This window comes from Scatophagus argus, chromosome 2 (genome assembly GCF_020382885.2).
Source record: "Scatophagus argus isolate fScaArg1 chromosome 2, fScaArg1.pri, whole genome shotgun sequence".
NCBI classification, from domain to species: domain Eukaryota; kingdom Metazoa; phylum Chordata; class Actinopteri; family Scatophagidae; genus Scatophagus; species Scatophagus argus.
The window spans coordinates 3,128,693-3,148,617 of record NC_058494.1 but is presented as its reverse complement, the minus strand read 5'-3'; the positions used below and the strand labels follow the sequence as shown (position 1 = coordinate 3,148,617).

At 38.7% G+C, this 19,925-nt stretch overlaps 1 protein-coding gene across 6 annotated transcripts in view; it reads right to left on the bottom strand.

Annotated features, from left to right (window-relative positions):
* Positions 1 to 19,925, bottom strand: part of LOC124065741 (VPS10 domain-containing receptor SorCS1) — a 151,624-nt gene that overhangs the window by 73,157 nt on the left and 58,542 nt on the right. For all 6 annotated transcript variants that reach the window (XR_006844490.1, XR_006844491.1, XM_046401440.1 and 3 more), the window contains exons 2-3: positions 13,664 to 13,731; positions 5,098 to 5,197 (exon numbers count right to left, since the gene is read on the bottom strand). Coding sequence is in view for 4 of the 6 variants with exons in the window: in XM_046401440.1 (XP_046257396.1) it covers positions 5,098 to 5,197; positions 13,664 to 13,731 (168 nt within the window). In the remaining 2 variants the exon portion in view is untranslated. The remainder of the gene's footprint in view (positions 1 to 5,097; positions 5,198 to 13,663; positions 13,732 to 19,925) is intronic.

Genomic DNA, 19,925 nt, shown 5'->3' with positions numbered 1-19,925 from the left:
AACCATGGGTAACAAGCGACCTGAAGGCCCTCCTCAAGGAGAAGAAGAAGGACTTTAGATCAGGGGACCGAACAGAACTCAAGAGGGTACAAAGGGAACACCATTCAGCCCAGACTGCCGAAGGCCAAACTGGAGAACATGCAGGTCAGTGCTCCCCTCATCACTTGGGTCGATGACTATCTGGCGGGCAGACCTCAGTTTGTGAGATTACAGAACTGTGTGTCCGATCATTGGACAAGCTAAAGAGCAGCTTCAGCAACAGACTCATTCAACCACGCTGCTCTAAGGAACGATACAGGAAATCATTCCTGCCTACTGCAATCAGACTTTACAACTCATCTACCTCTGTCAGAGCCACGACTACACACCTGGACTAAATCTACCTGTCACCTTTTGCACTCTGAATCCCATCACACATGCATCCCATGCATTTGTCACACATGTTTAGTCTTAATTTATTATGGATATATTATACCTATACTATACTATATATTCTTATATATATATATATATTATATACATATATATATATAATATCATATCTTGTGTGTACATATACATGTATCTATTCATGTGTACATATTACATATTGCAGTTATGTATGTTTGCACACCTTGCACAGACTAAATATATATATATATATATATATATATATATACATATATGTAATATTTCTATGTGTACATATATTATTAGTATTATTATTATCTATCTATCTATGTATCTTTAGTCGACAGGGCTGTGTTTTGGCAAGAATCAGACAACTCAATTTGTATCATAATACACAGGTTACAATTCAGTATATTGTGATATATTGCAATACTGTGCCACATATTGTTTCTTAGAGATGTCTTCTTTGTATTTATACTAGATATATGTGTTTACTTCTTCCTGCCCTGGTGACATTGTTGAGTTAGGGTGGAAAAGTCGAAAGGCTGAAGGCTATCGGTAATTCAAACACCGCACAAAATGAACCAATCTTTGCAAGTAAATTATTAATTAAAACTTTTGTCAATACAATATTAAAAATATAATACTCAAGTACCTCTATATTTTCTTACAGTCCTACCTGTCAGCCTTATCTCTTTTTCTCTACTCTTTGCCACTCAATACAATACATTAACAGTATGCTAATATACAGAATGTCACAGTAACATAGGCCTGCTGTTTTAGGGGGTACCTTAATATATTGTCTAAATTAGAAGGTAGCTCCAAAAATATAGGGTTCTGCATATCACCAGAGTAACTGCTGCTCACTACAACTGTTTGCCTGGAGCACCACCTTGGATCACAGTTCACCACAGTCAGGAGGCTCATCTTAATTGGTCTCTGCAGCCTGTTCACAACTGGACACCTGACAAAGACTGGAAACAGACTCTGGGACCAGTGGCAGCCAGCTGGACAACAGGGATAAAGAGTATGCAGTCTTGGTAAAAATTACATTCCTGTCATCAGCAAGCATTTTAGTTGTTAAAACTGTGCTGATGTCATATTGGATACATTCAGAGGTGGTGAAAGATTCTCTTCTTTAGGACTTGTGAGCATTCATGAGTGACTGCAGAGGTGGTTATGTGAGGGTTTAAAAAAATATTTTCCATTGACATTTAACGCAGTTTGGGTTCACTCAACTTCAACAATGAAGTCTGACTTACTGGAGGAATCTTCGAGTACTTCTGCATGATGTGTTATATTGAGCTTTCAGATACACTTTCAAAGTCATAGTTACAAACTGTTGATGAAACATCTTTTTACAAGCTGGAAACTGGTGATTAAGATCATGTTCTCATGTTCTCTCATTGCACTACTGTCTTTTGCACTACCCTGTCAGTCATTTGCACTACTTATACTGTTTACACTGATGTTTACATCACCTACTGTATTTTTTTATATTCTACTGTTTTTATATTACATAGCATTGTTTATATTTATATTTATTTGTTAGGCAATTAGGGCTTATACTGGGACCGGGGAAACTAATTTCGTTCCACTCATGTTCTACGTGTGTGAAATGACAATAAAGCTCCTTGAATCCTTGAAGATGAATTTGACTTTAACTGAAGACTATGTAAGGTGGTTATATTCAGTCAAAATCCAATAAAGCAATGCCAGAAACTTTAAACCTTTCCTTTTCTGGCACTCTGATGCCACTGATTTTTCACCAGATCTGTGATAAGGACCTGAGAAAAGTAAAGCTGTGTCTCTATTTTATCCATCCAATAAATCTTTCACTGACATGGAATTATTATACCTCATGGGATAGTGTAGCTATAGACTTTTAGTCTTGTTTATATTTTCTAGGGCATTACAAAGGTCATGCTTCGGCAACATGGGGATACTGTGAGAGAAATAAGACTCGGAGATGTTATGTGAACATGTGTGAGATAATTAGAATACGTCCCTGTGTGTGAATGTAAGTGAGGGTGACAGGATAGCAGACAAACAGACACTGCATGTATGCGTGTCATATCTGAGAGTCTGATGGTGTGCATTTGTGCATGTGAGAAAGTGTGTCTCTGCATCCCTGTGTGTGTGAAAAGATATTAACAACCTGTCAAGTCATTTGCAGTTCTATGTCTGCTCACTGTTCTTTGTGTTCAAACTGAGGCCCAGTTTTGTTGAGCTAGCTGCTTTCCTGCACTCAAACACTATTGTGCTTTTCCATTGTCTCCTCTGCAGTGCTGCCTCATTAGAAAAGTCTCAAAATCTTTTCAGTGGCTTTGCCATGGTCCAACAGAACATGCACTGTTAATCCAAGTGGCAACAAAAGGTAGTGAAAAAGGAAATTTTTACCTTAGTCTGCTTCTCTCTGACTTCAGTTCAGTGCGTGCTATTCGATGGCATGTTAGATGTTAGATCATAAAGAACCCTCCAGAGGTTTAGTGAGTTTAACTAATGGACGGATACAAGAACAAGGAAAGCTGTAAACAATGCACACTGAACCTTCATAAATGTCAAATAATATCAATGTAAAAGCTACAAAGGAGTTAAAATAAGTGAGGTTTTGGTGCAGCCCCTGATGATCAAGAGGCAAGGGCTTCTTACTAGATCTTTCTGGACTGGACTTTTTACTGAAACATTAAAGAATAACTACTGTCACTACCCTCTGCAGCTGCAATAAAACCCAGATGAATGCAACAAAGCAAAAAAGAGGTTCTTTTGGGTCTTGAAAAGATTGTGACCATTTTACATGAGCCCAAAGTGGACAGGGACAAAAGACTATTAAAAAAAGTACAAATGTCCAAATCCCTAATGGGCTACAGCTGTAATGGGACCAAAATGTATGTTTATCCAAATGGGCCTGAGCACAGAAAAGTCAGTTGACACCATTTGATGATATGCTACCTCTAATTTCTTTAAGCCTGCATGGAGACCTTGCATTTGTATCCTCATCCAACTCCAAAAATGGACTCTTAAACACTATATTTAAACCATCACTTCCCAGGTTCATTTGAATTTTGACAAGGAGATCTATTTATAGTTGATTCTTAGGACACTAATATTTTTTCTTCTTTGACAATAACATGTAGGACATGCAGATTTGTATGTTTAAAAATCTCATAGTGAAACACACAAGTATTGGTTAAGACTGTAAAAGTATTATATATTATGATACATCTACAAGCCAATTGATCTTAACTGAAATTGGACCTTCTGGATAAAATTTCATTGTCCTATTTCTAGTCTCATTGTCTCAGTCTCATTGTTTCAATCACTATGAGAAATGAGAAGTGATGAGTATATTATGGTCTATGATGATGACATTCTACCTCAACTTGCAGTGTAAAGGGCAACAAACAGACTGTGTGGACTGCATCATGCCATTTGACTCCTGCTGTCTGATGCCTGTTGCACACGCCAGACACATGGAAGAAAGTAATCTATCCATCCATCTATTTTCTATACCGCTTATCTGTCAGGGTCGCGGGGGGTGGAGCCTATCCCAGCTGACTACAGGCGAGAGGCGGTGTTCACCCTGGACTGGTCGCCAGTCAGTTGCAGGGCTGACACACAAAGACAGACAACCACTTATGCACAAACTCACACCTGGGGGCAATCTAGAATAGCCAATTAACCTAATGTGCATGTTTTTGGTATTGTGGGAGGAAGCCGGAGAACCCGGAGAAAACCCACGCAGGCACAGGGAGAACATGCAAACTCCACATAGAAGGGCCCAGACCGGACTGAACCTGGAACCCTCTTGCTATGAGGTGACAGTGCTAACCACTGCACCACTGTGCCACCCAAGAAAGTGATGAAGATCCTATAACATACTACTGGGGGTTTGACATATTACATTGAGAAATAGGACAGCAGTAAAGCCTTGTAGGTGTGTTTTTCTCTCTAGCCATTTATAGGTGGCTGTGTCATATTGTAAAATACATATTTATCTGTACAGTCCTGCCCTCTCTCTGTTTATGTGCTGTCTATCTTATTGGCTGACTCAATGCCTTCAGCTGACCTCAGGGACGTCCCATTCACTGACACACCATCTAACTGGATCAGGGGTAGCTGAGTTTCTGAACTGAGGTGTGGCTGAATTTCATCTTTATTATTAGACATCAATTATCTTAGCAAAAAACAGTCCTTCCTGATTAGAGCTGTGTAAAGGGAGAAAGGTGAAACTGTGAAGCGAACAGAGACAGATGGGTCTAATTATAAATTGACCTAAATCCAGTAAAATGAAGGGGCACCACCTGAAGGAACGGCTACAAATATGAGCCGATCCTTTTCTTTTACCCCTTTCATCTAGCTTATAATTGATTTAGTTCTGGAAAGACAAAAAGGAAAAACTAAACTATAGTCAAGAACTTCATCTTAAAAATTTAAGAGAATTTTTCGTTGCTGCCGGCTAACTGCCTATATGGATTCCACATGTTGATAAATTAACTATCTTACTGACATCTTACTGATGTTGTAGAAAGTGACAGAGAGAGAGAGAGACATCAAACAGTGAGTGATGAGTCAGACTTCAGTATGTCTGCTTGTATTTGACTTTGCACAGTGTGTATCAGACCGACAACGGAGAAGAAACACAAGCATTTCACACAATCAAGACAATCATCGAGTTCAAAGGAAGTAACAGAAGAATAACAATACCTTTCTCTTGTTGTTAGGGCTCACGTACAAATAACTCAGTATTGTCTTTGCTCCTACTTTGTCATTCAGCTTCTGGTACGTTGCTCCGTAGTCAGTTGACCTGAAATTTAATCAGAAAGGTTTGATGAACACTTGATGAATTACTTGTTGCAATTAAAAGCCCCCTCGTTAATTCAGTGTGAGAGGGGAAAGCGCGCTGACATAATTAAGTCCCTTTTGCATCATGAACCCCAGAGGGAGAACAAGGGCCACTTCATTATGGTCACTGTGTGCTGACCTGAGCTGTTGTATTTATAATGGGCCCAAACAACAAATCCTGAAACCTGAGCTATCACAGAACATTAAATATTTACCTGTTAGTACCAAGTGAAAAAGATTAAAAATGAGAACAGGTTAAAGAAAGTTGCTTTCTGTCAAATGTCTATTATCAGTGGGGTACAATACAAACAGAAGCTTTAAATTCTTTAATTTACTTGCAACATCGCAAACCTTTACCCTATCACATAAATAACACTAAAATCTAAATACTTTCATATAAGTCTAACAAAATGCTTTCAGAATATGAACGTGCTTCAATTTTCAATTTTTGTTGTGAAGTTATTCAGCAACACTGTACAAAATATATACCACCAGAATTAAATTCCAATCCCTGCCAGATACAATAAATAGGCTGTACAGGCAGTTCTGTGCCATTCATACAGATATGTAAACAATTTAAAAACAACAGTGCATCCTACAGGGATCTGCAATTCTAAAGCTTTAAGTACATTGGAGAACTACATGAACAAGAAGGCAATAAGGGCAGAAAAATTAAAATATCATTAAACTGACCAGTTTCATCAGCCTAGAGTTGATGGTCCAATGGGTATAGTTTAATGCAGTACAAAAGTATTTGAATCTAATGTAAAAAATGTGTTTCTACATTTAGGTTACATGAAATAGCATACTTTTGTTCCAAAGCACTATGAAATGATTTGATAACAGTCTACTCAATAATCTCATTAATATCTCTCTCTCTCTCTCTCTCTCTCTCTATATATATATATATATATATATATATATATATATATATATATATACATATATAAACACATAAGAATTTCATGTTTGAAATATATGATAACATTTGAGACTCTTTCTTTTTTTGAACATAAGTACAAACTTTCCAGCTTTCATCTATGTTAACACAACTACTGCCCACAATTCTATATTCTTTTGTGTTATACAAGAAGCAGCAGTCACCTTGGGGCAGGAATATTCAGTTCTGTCCAACATATTTTGTCCAGTTTCTCAGTAGTTTTTTCTTATCCCCCTTTATTACTTTTGTTTTCCCCTTGAAGGAATAGCAAATCATAGATGGATAAAAGTAAATGAATGACGTAATATAAAAATAAATTTAAAATGTTCGGAACTGAATGTACTGAAAAAATAAAAGTAATTTATATGCAAAAATAAAATTCTTATGGTCTTTTTATTACACTCTTCTGATTCCATAAATTCATAATTTCTTAAACTTCATTTTCATAGAAAAGAGTGATAGGCTAGCTTTAAACAGGTAAATAAAGAGAAACTTTGAATGAGGGTCGAAATATTTTAAGTGTTCGTCAAAACACGAATGCAAAATTTGAGTTAAAATTTTGCATCTCAGACTGTCTCAAAAAGTTTGAATGACTTATCTGAGCTGTCGGCTCTAATAAATTTTGACCAGTCTGAGGCTCAGTCAAGGAGCTGCTCTAATTTCACACGAAAAGAGAGAAAAAGCATGCTAATCTGAAAAATGCAGCAAAGACACCGCAGAATACCTTGTCTGACTTCAAATTAGGCAATCACTCAAATCGACTGATGTTCTTTTTCGGCACCTTCTTTGTGTGCAGCTTTTGAACTCAGATTGAAGTTGTTGCTTAAAGTGGTCTAAATTTTCTGAGAGATTCACACTTTATATTTACAAACAGCCATGAAAATACAGAAATATTCATGGAATATTGGCAATTTTCTCTCATTTGTTAGCCTTTAGAGACTTAATATGGGGTGGGCAAATCCATTGCCAGCAGGCAAACTCTCCTGGCTGAGTCCGGCATCATTCATCAGAAACCATCAACACCCAGGTCCATGGGACAATGACATCATCAGGCTATTGATCGGCTCCTCAGAAGTCCCTGTCACAGAACCCCTTGATTTAGGGGCCAATGACTTACTTTAATGTCACTGCAACTTTCAACATGAATCAATAAAACGGCCCAACCCCAGCAGATCCCAGGAAGATGAAAAGTTATGGTAAATGAAAAATGATTTGCTCAAGGACGATGACTCTGAGTGAAACTTCTTCGCTTTGTTAGTAGCTTTTGAAAGGCTCTTCAGCAGTTATGTGTGGGTGGAAAACACAGGTCTGTGTGATCCATTGTGAGAATGTTGTGGCTCCACAGGGGTGGCAGGTGAGCAGTGCTTCAGACTGTCCACAAGTTGAATTTAACAAGGAGGGGAGTGAGTGAAACATTGTACGAGGACACAAGAATGACCATTCTCATTACAGTCATATGGCTCACTGAGGAAAATGGATTCTGGATATGTTAGGAGGATGACTGAGCTATTCCCTATTACATCTTCAAACAGTTTTTCACGCACATACACACATTCAAAAGCCTAAAACCTCCTTGATTCAACTCCACTTTTTATTTTCTCTGAAACAGATTAGAATTACGTCTATGAACACTTACCAAAAAGAGACTTTCCGTGATAATTTCCAGAGTCTGCTGTACATTGATATTCAGCTAATACACGGCTTTTACATTTTCCGTAGGGGGTTCGATTAATCATGGTTTGGAGGATGAGAGCGGCATGCATCTCGGGATAGTTAACATGAGGTCACTCACTGCATTAGAGCGCTAAAAACACCAACGGCTTGACACACTGGACAAACGGCAGCTGTTCCAGGATGAATTTATGAAACCCTCAGAACACTCAGACAGTATATCTTCTGAGTAACAAACTAAATCATAGCCTTCCCTCTCCCTCTCTCCATATCCGCACTTGCTTTCCATCATATTCCTGCCCTTCAGCTTTGGTGGCAAACTTCCCACTCTTAAAGCTACACTGCACTTGAGTGTACTTAAAAACACAGGAGTGAAGACTGCGGCAGAAAAGTGCGTCCCAATGTCCACGACAAGCTACACACTAATTCTGCTCACTGTCACGAATCCATTCAGTCGGAAGAGACATTTGTTAAACACATCAGCCTCTCCATTCAGGATAAGCATCCATAAATCATTTATTCTTTTAGGATAACCATCAAATTAACCCACAAGTTTCTTTATTATCAAAAGTTATTTAGTGCATTGTTTGGTGGTTACAGAATGATTTCGTGCTAACTCTTCACCAAATTGTAATTATTAAATTGATAGTGCTTGCAGTGCTTTGGTAGCCAGCATGTCACATCAAATTAGATGTGAGAGACAGATTTTTCTCAGGATTGCACATTTTTAACTTGGGTGACAGTTTATTAATAAAGCGGCATTAGACAGATTAATAAAGCATTAGGTAATGCCCTGTAATTACTAAAATATCAACCAGGTAATATTCTGTTTTTTAACAATACCAACAAAAGAGAGATGGATAATATTAGACTGAAATTTATGTAGCAATGCAATATAAAAATAAAAAAAAAGTGTAATAATAAGGAAACACAGACACAATGACTTCAATCGTATAGCAGTGCTAGTAATAACAATGGGGTGATGAAGTATAGGCTACTGTCAGTGTGATACCTTCAAGTCCTGACAGCTCAAAGTCAACATTGGTACATACCATATTATAATGCTGACAGCTGTCCTCAAATATGTTCCAAATGTTGCCTTTTGGTTCAAAGTAATACTGTGCAAATTATTAGTTTAATTAAGTGACCTGTTACCTGGAAACATTCAGATCATACAGTGTAAATCTGACACAGAAGTTCAAACTGGCCTGCATAAAAAGCAATTAGTTTAACACTTCACAAGGAACATTTCTGAACAGATTAATTACTGAAATTACAGCTGTGCAATAGATATGCTTGACATTAGTCTAGAGTTGATTGTTGACTTTATGAAAGATCTGACAAAGACCCTGCATCAGTGGAGCTGAGGTGAAGCAGGTGAACAGGTTTAGGTTTCTGGGAATCAGCATCACGGAGAACCTGTCATGTCAACATCTCCACCCTGGTAAAGAAAGCTAAGAAATGACTGTACTTCTTAAAATAATCGGAAGGATAGATTTGTTCATAGCCCAGGACAGGAAGGCTCTATGTGGGTGATTAAAACCAACCAGAACTTTATCAGTACCTATTGGAGCTACAAATAATAAATGTTTTTATTACTGATTCATCTACTTGCACTATGAATCAATTAAAATGTTGAAATGTGGAAAAAATTTGTGAAAAATTCTCATCAGTTTCCCATTGTCCAGTGACTTCTTCAGATTGATTCCTTTCTCCTACCAATGGTTCAAAACCCAAAGACTCTTAATTTACTCTCATAAATGACAAAGAAAAGGAACAAATCCTTACATTTTCAAAGCTTGAAACAGCAATATATATACAATTAATAATAAATGTAAATTACATTGTGGACTGTAATCCTGTAAATAAAACGAGTTGTACCAAAGTGTGTGATGCTTTGCTGTGGCACAAAGCAATGACAGGCAGGTTGACAGACTTGTGCGTGCACACATTATGCCACGTGGTTTCTAGGTATAAAAGTGTCAAACTATTACCTCATGCTGCTATTTGGGGCCACAACAGGCACTGATGCCTCGTTTAGCTTGGAAATTCTCCCTGAGGAGTGCTGGATTTCTGGCAGACCATTTGGCTATCTTAAATGCAGTTATCTGTTGCTTTGCTGCTCTGTCTTCCTGGCTGTAAATTGCCCACTAATGTTCTGCACTGTCATTATCCTCTTCACTCTCTCTGATTGTATATCTTCTGTTCATTCATCTGTATTTCTGCCAATCTGTCTACTTTTTCCACATGCACCTTTAATTATCCTTTCATTACAAGAATCTCTGATTTTGTAAGTATGGATACACTATTACAAGGTTAATGTGGTACCATCATCAGAGACACAGAGCAACAGCCTCACATAGGCATCTATGAGGAAAGAGCAGACATATAACGGTACATTTACCATATCTCTGGGTGAGAGCTTAAGCCTTTAGGCAGCCTCTGAGGAAAACTGCATTTTTTGCTCTGAGAATCAGATGCCTTTTTTCTTCAAGACAGAAGAATATGGAATCTGCAAACAATAAATATTCAAGTTAATCTGTCAGGACCATATGAAAATACACAACAGAAGTTCCCTAAAAGGTTCTTCAAGTCTGGTTTAAGACAGAGTGACTAAGATTATATGAATGTGTTCCAAAATCTAAGAGTGGATAGACTGAGTGTTATAATACAGTCTTGACAAACATTTTAATGATGCTGATGATGAAGTCCAGGTTTTGCTAAAGGTTCTGTTTTTATAGTAACCAAGATGAATGAAGTTGGTATATTGGATATGACGGGTAAGGCAGCTGGTAGCAGCAAGTCCAAATACATTTTTACTACTCTCCCTTATTTTGTCCCAGTACCAAAACCCTGTCCCAGAGAGACGTCAAATAAACCAGTATCCCCAAAATTTACCATTTATATTTTAAAAACTCATATATGAACTTTGTCAAGCTTCAAAACAGCTACAGTGAAAATATTTGGTCAGTTGAGAAAGGCAAAGAAACGTTTTCTTCTACACCTCATAGGACTGATATTTTAATTCAGTGTTAGATTTTATTTAATTTGCACTTTTAAATTTCTCTCGCTACGTTTTTTTTTTTTTTATTCTATTTCAATAAATTCTATTTTGAACTAAGTTCCAATCATATTAGCCTAATTAGTCTAAAGGATTTCAAAGGTGTCAAAAAAAAGGTTTCTTCTTAAAGAAATAGTTTGACATACACTGAAATACACTGAGTTTGATATCACCCTCACATGTTTGGTACAGATGTGAAGGTGTGCGATCTAGCTTAAACACAGGAAGGTACCCACGCAGGCACAGGGAGAACTTGCAAACTCCACATAGAAGGGCCCAGACCGGGATTCAAACCTGGAACCCTCTTGCTATGAGGCGACAGTGCTAACCACTGCACCACCGTGCCGCCCATATTAAAGCACACTAATTAATAAGTTTTATCTTGCTGGCTTTGAGGGTGTGGGTTTGAAGGGAGTTTCATACTATAACACTGAGAATTCTGTCCCTCATCTTACAGCAAGATGGGGCTACAGTTAGTTGTACGAGCTATACAAGATGACAGGACAACCAAAATAATGAAATAACACAAAGCAACTCATCAACTGTCAGCTCTGAGAACTTTTCTTGGGCCCTTAGGTAATTGTTTTGCTGTCAAGGAACAAAAATATACTGTTTGATTTGCTCTCATCATTGTCATCTCTGTCACTATGAGGAACACACTTACTGCTAACTGTTCAGTACTAAAGGTTAAAGCAAATGGTGGCACATTTAGCAGCTAAACAGAAAAAAGATCAAGGAAGAGCTAAAGAAGGGTGAGTATTATGCTTGTATCCATCAGTTGATCGCAAAGACAACTCCAGTAAATTCTAATGTTGTCATGTTGTTGTCAATGTTGCAAAATCTCTATTTTGCTAACCCTCATTTTACTCTTTTCCTTTCAGCATTAGGTGCAAAATATAAAATATGTCAAAACCTGTCAGGGTAAAGCACATACACCTGATTTTCATTCTTTTTCTGTCTTACAGCTTAAACAGTAACCTTGGAAGCAGGGAATTAAATGTTCAAACTAGCAAAGTAATCCACAGGCCCAAATTTTCATGTAGAAAATTAAGCTGACAAGTATTAAAGTATAAACCTCAGTGCACAGGTGCAACTATTTGACAGTTTTTACATTTTATATTCCTATAACTATTTTATCCATCTATACAACAGTAACAATAAAGAGGTTGGTGAAAGCCAGATTCACTAGAAAGTAGTGAGTGGAAAGTAAAGTGAGCGCCCCATGTTTCTTTGGCTCTACTGTCAATGAGACATGTATTGAACTGGGTATTCAGACTGTTTGTTTCCACATTTAGACAAAATATGATTAGCCAGGGTAACCCACGGTGTCCACTGGTATTATCCTCTACCAGTCTTGAGTTTATCTCTGTATTATTCTATTTAAAAGAAATTAAGAAAAAAAAATGAAAAAGTCTTCCACACTCAGGACCACATATGCAGCACAACTATTAGCTTCTTTCAAACACTTCAATGAAGCTACACGATGCTTATACTAATTGAAACACCCAAAGCCAAGACTCCATGTGTTCGTGACTGTGCCATTACATAAACTTGAAATCATCTAGAGGTCCTGTGCATTGTTTTGCAGTGTGTCCCCCCTTCCCCCATAGTTCTGTATGACTTGCTGGTATTATTTCCAACTTTGGGCTCTCCACAAGAATTTAAAACCAATTCTGCTGGTTTGACTAATACTTGCAAAACTGATCAGCATTGAATACAACACAACAAAAATGAGGCCATCATGGGTCTTGAAATGTTTGAGCTATAAATGAGGATGAAATTGTGTTTCAAGGGATGATTGTTTGTACAACACAGGGTTGCTTGATTATTTTTGCATGTATTTACTTCTGCTTTTAGACATATTTTTATTGATTGTGTTTTCATTGGTTGCATTTTCTGTAACACATTCAGCACATTTGTGCTTTTTCAATGTACATCCTAGATGCTGTGCACATGTTGTCAAATTGATGTTTTCTTGAATTCCTTGTGTTTATTGCATTTGCATGTGTTTTCTTCACTTGCAGTGTTCTGAGCTCTGAGGGCCACAATGCATTTAAGTATTGTTTCAGTTTAAAATATAGAAATATAATGAGATTAAACACCATAAGGATGATCAGTCTTTTTTTTTGTTCGTGTAATAAGCATTCATTGATCCTTGTTCCTCTCAGAGTCAAGTTTATTTTCCTTGTAAGAGAATATGTATACGGCATTTTGCAGGCAGTAATAATGATGTAAATGTAAATGATGATTACTTTTGCAGATCTTCTTGGTTATGATTTTCTTTCTTTAAGAAACTACTGCAACCACACACTTTCCTAAATGGTATCTACCAAAGTAACATCAAAATTAATTCAGATATAAGGCTGACCCTCCGAGCTAGGCTACGCTGTGTTCAAGGCTGGGCAACGTAATTTGTTGGATAAAGCTGCCGGTTTCTGTGGCACTGATTAGTGACTTTCATGTGAGGGTTTTCTAGTGCTGCTATTCAGGCTTGTCATTTGAGAGATTTTATATATATATGTACTTTTTTTCAAGCTTTGAATGTTTCATTAATTCACATTATAAGATCCTTGTGAATATTGGTATTCTTTATTTCTAAGAGCAGTGCTGGGAGCGATTCAAGCCACAAGATTAAAAAGATCTGAAATATATAGAACTAAGCTCAACAGTCCCTTCTGGCCAATTTATTGTGTCAGACTGATTGCTCGAGGCTTTGCTAGAAATGTCATGAGCTCGTGTAGTGTGTTAAAGCTTACCTCCATAATGAACTCTCAGTCACACTGTTGAGATTGAAGTCAAATAGTTTGGTCAGCATCAAAATCACCTGCAGAACAAGACAAGCATTGTAATCAATACACAGACCCATTGATCAAATATCTGTTCAACAATTTAAGCCATATCCCAGAGTCAAGTACAACAAATAGAAATTCTTGAATGGCCCTTGTATCCATTACGGCTGAAGCAATGTTTGGTCTTTGAAAAAAAAAAAATCCTCCATGTTGTCTATATCACTGTTAGACAAAATGGGAAATTGCTTTATACATTTTTACATTTATGTTTGCAGGATGTAACTGGAACCTGATCTGGCAGTGGGAGCCAGAACCGAATATAGTGTGTTAGTTTGAAGAAAGTTGCAAAACTGAAAATATTTAATTAATTAAAAAAAAATGTAATACTTGGTTGGAAAGGCAGACGATGTGTGTATTAATCCAAGTGGACTCACTATTATCTTTGATCTTACGCTATGTAACCACCCACCATGCATTTGTGTGACACAGAGAGAGTCAACTGTTAATTATAAGCAAAATGGCATGCATTTTTTTACTTGGTGCCAGTGTTAGTGTTCCTCTTCTATTTGCCCTCTTTAGGGTGGGTGCATTTTGGAGCATGCTTAATTATCCTCAGGTTTATGTGGACCTGGTCATTTTGACTTTTAAACTTGAAAAAAAAAAATCAGTACCTGTAATGTCCCTGTAAAACATTAAATGCATTTACAAAAATGTAGACAACCTATACTGTAATTTAGTATGGCCAGCTTACCCCTCCCATCATATAAAATTGCACCTGACTTTGTTACAATGCAATAGCAAACTATATCACATTTATCTGTCACTACACTGTGTATTAGGTACGTGATTAGTTTTAATTTTGTCACATGAATTGCTGTATAATGTGAGGCATTAGTGTTTTGAAATATCATGCCAGCAACAGAGATCTACATCCACGCATACTACAAATCACTTAACATGATCCCCTCTAATTGTTTCAAACTCGTTACTTAATCATATCAGATTGATCCTTAACTCCCCACTGTAAATATTCCTAATTCTGTTACCACCCCCAAGGTGCATTGGATGAGGGAAAGTGGGTCAGCCAAAGTCTTCAGGGAAAAACAGAGGCAGAAACATCACATTTCGCTCTAAGCACAAAAGACGTAAAGCAGCACGGAAACTCACAATCTATTTACTTTGTGACTGGAGGTGTATTTGCAATGGATAAAGAAGAAAAAGAAGCAGAAGAGGCAAAAAAATCTTCACAGAAATGCTGCAGTTCCAGTTTGATATAGTCCTATTTAACAGTTGTGCAGTGTTCTTGTTTCTCTTGCGCATGAGTTATGTTTCATGTTGATAACACTGAAAGTCCTCAGGGATATTTTGTGGTGATTTTGACAGTTTTGTGATGACACTTAAACTTTGTGGGTAAACCGCAGCACAGTGGTCAGGTGATATGTCGTGGGTGAAGAAAAGATGCTGCAAATGGAGAAACATCTATTCACACAATGTATTGCTTGTTATGGTACAAGCAATACATTATCTCCAACTTTGCTATCATGGGAAATGGCTGTATGTACATGGCAGGCGATGAAGAAATGTCCTGTTGCATAGAGTAAAATAACTCTGTACAATTCATATTTGTTGCCTGTAAGTCATGTGCCACACTGTGCAAGGCCAATATCCAACGGTTTCCCCTTGGCCTTTTGATACCTCCACTGCCTGGTATTGAGGCAGCAGCCGAGTCACTGTATGACTTGTGTGACTTTGTGAAACAGTTCCACCAGCATGGGGTTCCTGTGAGTACAAGCAGAACAGATGCACCTTGGGTAGTGGAATTACATTGCGAGGTTGGGGCTCCTGTGATCAAGCTCATTAAGTATGCACCAACATCTGCAGCCCCCAAAACACTCAAAACGTGTGGTGCACTCCGGCTGGCAGGGTTTTGGAGTGCTGTTGTGGAAAATAACCACCAGGACAATAACAAGTAGTAAAAAGGCATTGATTAAAAGCCATTCAGGAAGTAGGTGGGTGTTTTCAGCATGGGGAGGATTAGCCTGGGGAATGAATAACCTTAAATGTCCGGACTAGACCTTTGCATGCTAATGACTGACCAAGTCCATTTAGCAACCCAGCTGGAGGCTGAATTCACACTCGCACCACGAAGCTTCTCTCTTTCTCTGTATTCCCTCGCTTTCTTTTTGACCCACTCCCCCTCCCTATTTCTCTTTCCTCTCACATCTCAACACCATTTTCTGCTGTGAGTTTGTGTGTGTGTGTGTGTGTGTGTGTTTGTGTGTGTGTGAGAGAGAGAAAGAGGGGTGAAGGTGAGGGTAATGGTACAATTATGTTTTTAGCATCTCTGAGTCACTCTGCTCTGTTTGTGTGTCTGTGTGTGTGGGTCAGTGTACCCATCTAGATGTAGGTGAAGGTGAGGGAGTAGTTATGTTTTCACAATTCCAAGTTGCTCCTTACAGTTTTTGTATATGTTTGCGTGTGTTTATTTGTGTGTGTGCAAGCTGCGAGAGATGGTGCTCCAGCTCCAGATTCGGGATTATGTCCTCTAAAAGGCTGAGGTGTAGCCTGAGGAGTGACTTGGCTTCATTAGTTGAAGGGCAGCGTGCGTACAGGCCCTTCTGTCTGCCACATATGGAGACTATGTAGGCAGTCTTCAGTGAGTAGTCCCGTCAGATGGGCTCCCACTGGAAAGCGCATATGCTCCATCACTGACCATGCCAATTAGGCCTATGGACTTCTCCTTCTGTAAATACTATGATGAGGGAAGGCTAGCAGAGATGGTCTCTGGACACACGCACACACACTACTGACAGTTTAGAGATGTGCTGAAAAGCATGAAGGGATCAGATTGAGATGGAGCATAGCTGGTATAATAGTGTCAGAACAGAGATGCAGCAATTAACAGACGTTTTACAAGCACCATGCGATCAGAACGCAGTCTGTCTTTTGCAGAAGAATTTATTGCTACCTGTGAGTTAGCGTGAGTCAATATGGGGACTGCACTGACTGAAGGAGAGAAGTTGATATTATCGATGTATATGCCCCAAACAACAACCAGAGTGAAATCCACTAATGAAACAGCAGCTGCCATTGTGTCAAAGACATCTAACTTGGCGCGGTAGCTTCAGGATCACCAGTCACCCCTGTCTGTTGCAGTCAAGATAACAAAGGAGACAAACAAGAAGAACATTGCTGTCTTAGTGGCAAGTTGCTTCATAAAAAGTTAAAACACAATCCGTGACTTTGCACATTCAGACTACAGTAAAAATGACAGAGTAGCTAGTGGTGCAATTGTCCAGGCCTATTAAAATATAGGGGCTCTCACTGGGGTCTTGTGTCTTGAAATTCTGGGGGGTCCTAAAGTAATTACAGGTACTGATTTTTTCTGCACTGTAAAATTAATTTAAAAGTTTAAATGAAAGGTCAGGTGACAAATCAACCTATACTCAGCACCAAATAGCAGACAGCCAAAGTTATCAACTCATTGGTGAACATAGTGAAGCAGATGAATATCGAGATACTGGACTTTATTCATCTGCCAGAAACACATCTTCACATCAATGCTGTTCTGTGCCTGCTAAATATGTAAATAGCCAATTTCTTGCCAACCGATCACAGTACAATAAAGATGGGCAATATGACAACTCCTTAAAAGTGAAGCCTAAACAACCTGGTTGACCCCTATGTCACACTTCAGTAAAGATCATAAACCCCTCCCCCTCCATGTTAACAGAGGGAACTTTGACCAAATTAAAAAGTAAAAATACACATCAAATAATTTTTTCCCAAACATGGTTTCTGTCATTATCGGTAGCTGTTATCGTGCTGATGTATGTACAAGTGTTTCAAGTTTGGTTTTAATGAGTTAAGTGATGCTACACAAAGGGGGTGAAACTATGGCTCCAAATGACGTCACCAGCACAAGATGGTAGTGCTTGTGTCCGGGATATTTCGGCTTCACTTTTGTACAGTGGAAGGAAGTGGCGACTGTTCATGTTGCCATCACGTGCTACAATGAGGATTATCAATACAAAGGAGGTGACTTTAGCAATAACATGAGAATGGATCCACCCAGGGCTGAGACTGAACAGTACTAGGTGAACATATGGGAGAAGGAAGCATCACATAACATCAGTGCTCAATGGCTCAGTGGATCTAAGAGCAGACCATGACAATCTCTCAGAATGAGACTCAGTAACCATCAGAATAACAGACATCCAACAAAGAGCATCAGGCATGAAGAGCTGGAAAGCACCAGGCCCTGACATGATCCACGTCTACTCACTAAAGAAGCTAACTGCACTCCATGAGTTCCTAGCAGCACAAATGAACCAGCTGCTGATGAATGGGACTCATGTAGAGTGGCTAACCCAAGAAGGAACAGTCCTCATCGTGAGGGAGCTTCAAAATGATGTCATTCGCAATGTCATTCGGACTCGATAAGTGTGGTCAGATGGTAACAAAGAGAGGGAAGATAATCAGAATGGAGGGGGTTGAACTACGAGAAGGCAATGTTACAGATGTTCAGGACAGTTACAAATACACTGGGATCCCGCAGGCAAATGGAAACAAAGAAGTGAGCTGCAGTCAAATACCTACACGGAGTGAGGCAGGTCCTGAGAAGTTGAATGGTAAGAACATGGTCCAGGCCATTAACACATACGCCCTGCCAGTCATCAGATACCCCACTGACATAATAAGTTGGCCAAAGGAGGAGACATATTGATATCAATACAAAGAAGCTCTTCACAATGCACGGAAGGTTTCACCCCAATCCCAGCACCCTGAGATTGTATACCAAGCGGAATGAGGGAGGCCAAGGACTAGTGAGTGTCCGAGCCACTGTCCAGGATGAAACAACAAAGATCAAGGAATACATCAGGAAGATGGCCCCAGAGATGAACTGCTAAGTGAATACCTCATGCAGCAGAAACCTGGCAATGATGAGGAAGAAGACGATCACTCATCATGGAGGAAAAGCCCTTGCACAGCTTCTACCACTGACAGACAGAAGAAGTGATGATATCAAGAAATCCCACCAGCGGCTGCAGAACAGAAGCACTAATCATGGCAGCACAAGAACAGACACCCAGCACAAGATCAATAGAGGCTGGGGTCTACCACACCAGACAGGACCCCAGGTGCAGACTGTGCAAAGATGCCCCTGAGACAATTCAGCACATAACAGCAGGGTATTAAGATGCAGGCAGGAACAGCATACATGGAACAGCATAACCAAGTGGCTGGCATAGTATACTGGAACATCTGTGCTGAGTATGGGCTGAAGTCCTGAGGTCAGAATGGAAGACGACTCCCGTGGTGATTGAGAATGACCAAGCTAAGAGGGGAGTTTTAGCACACTCGTGCTAAAACTCTCTCTGTCTTCATTTATCATGGCTGCATTCATCAAAAACACAAAAAAAGAAACAAATACCAACTCAGTCTGACAAGTCACCATGATTATTATATCAGTAACATGACCAAGTGATCCCAGAGCTGTGTGGAAGAACTGATCTAGTTAAAGCCTGTATGTAAGTGGATCTTTGCTCCAGAAGAAAATCACAAACTTTGATCAAGCTCTGCCACATTGTACATTTATTATAAAATATTGAGATGTTTACACCACGCGACCTCCTGTGCACCATTTCCATGTTCCCCTGCCCTTTGGGTTCCACAGCAAGTGATTAAGGTTGTTTTAAAGTCAGTCCAATGACGAATACAAAAAAGTCCTGACCTTATTTATTGCATATAAATCTCCTCCAAAACAGTGCACAGATTGTTGTAGTTGTTGTGTTGTTGTAATATGTTCTAACTATTAAATGAGCGATAATTGTTTTGTATGTATTTAATAACATTTTTTTATTTTTTTTCAGGGCATATGATATTTTTTTTCATGACATATGATATTTGTTTGTGTGGTGTTTTTCACAACTAACTGAATGGCTAAAATGCTTTTTGTTGGTATGGGAGCTTACAACTGTCATAAGGTATTTAGCACCATGTAGACAACTGATGCACTGCCTCATTGTCAACCTACATGTGCAACCTGACAAACCATATCAATGTGTCTCATATAGCAAACCCCTTTTCCCCAGACACTGTCACACGGATGAATATAGCAACAACAAACTGATTTAGAAATGTAGTTTCTGCTTAAAGAGAAAAAAGAGGATCAAGACAGTTACAATTAGCAATTTATCCTAAATGTTACAGCAAGAACCTATATTTC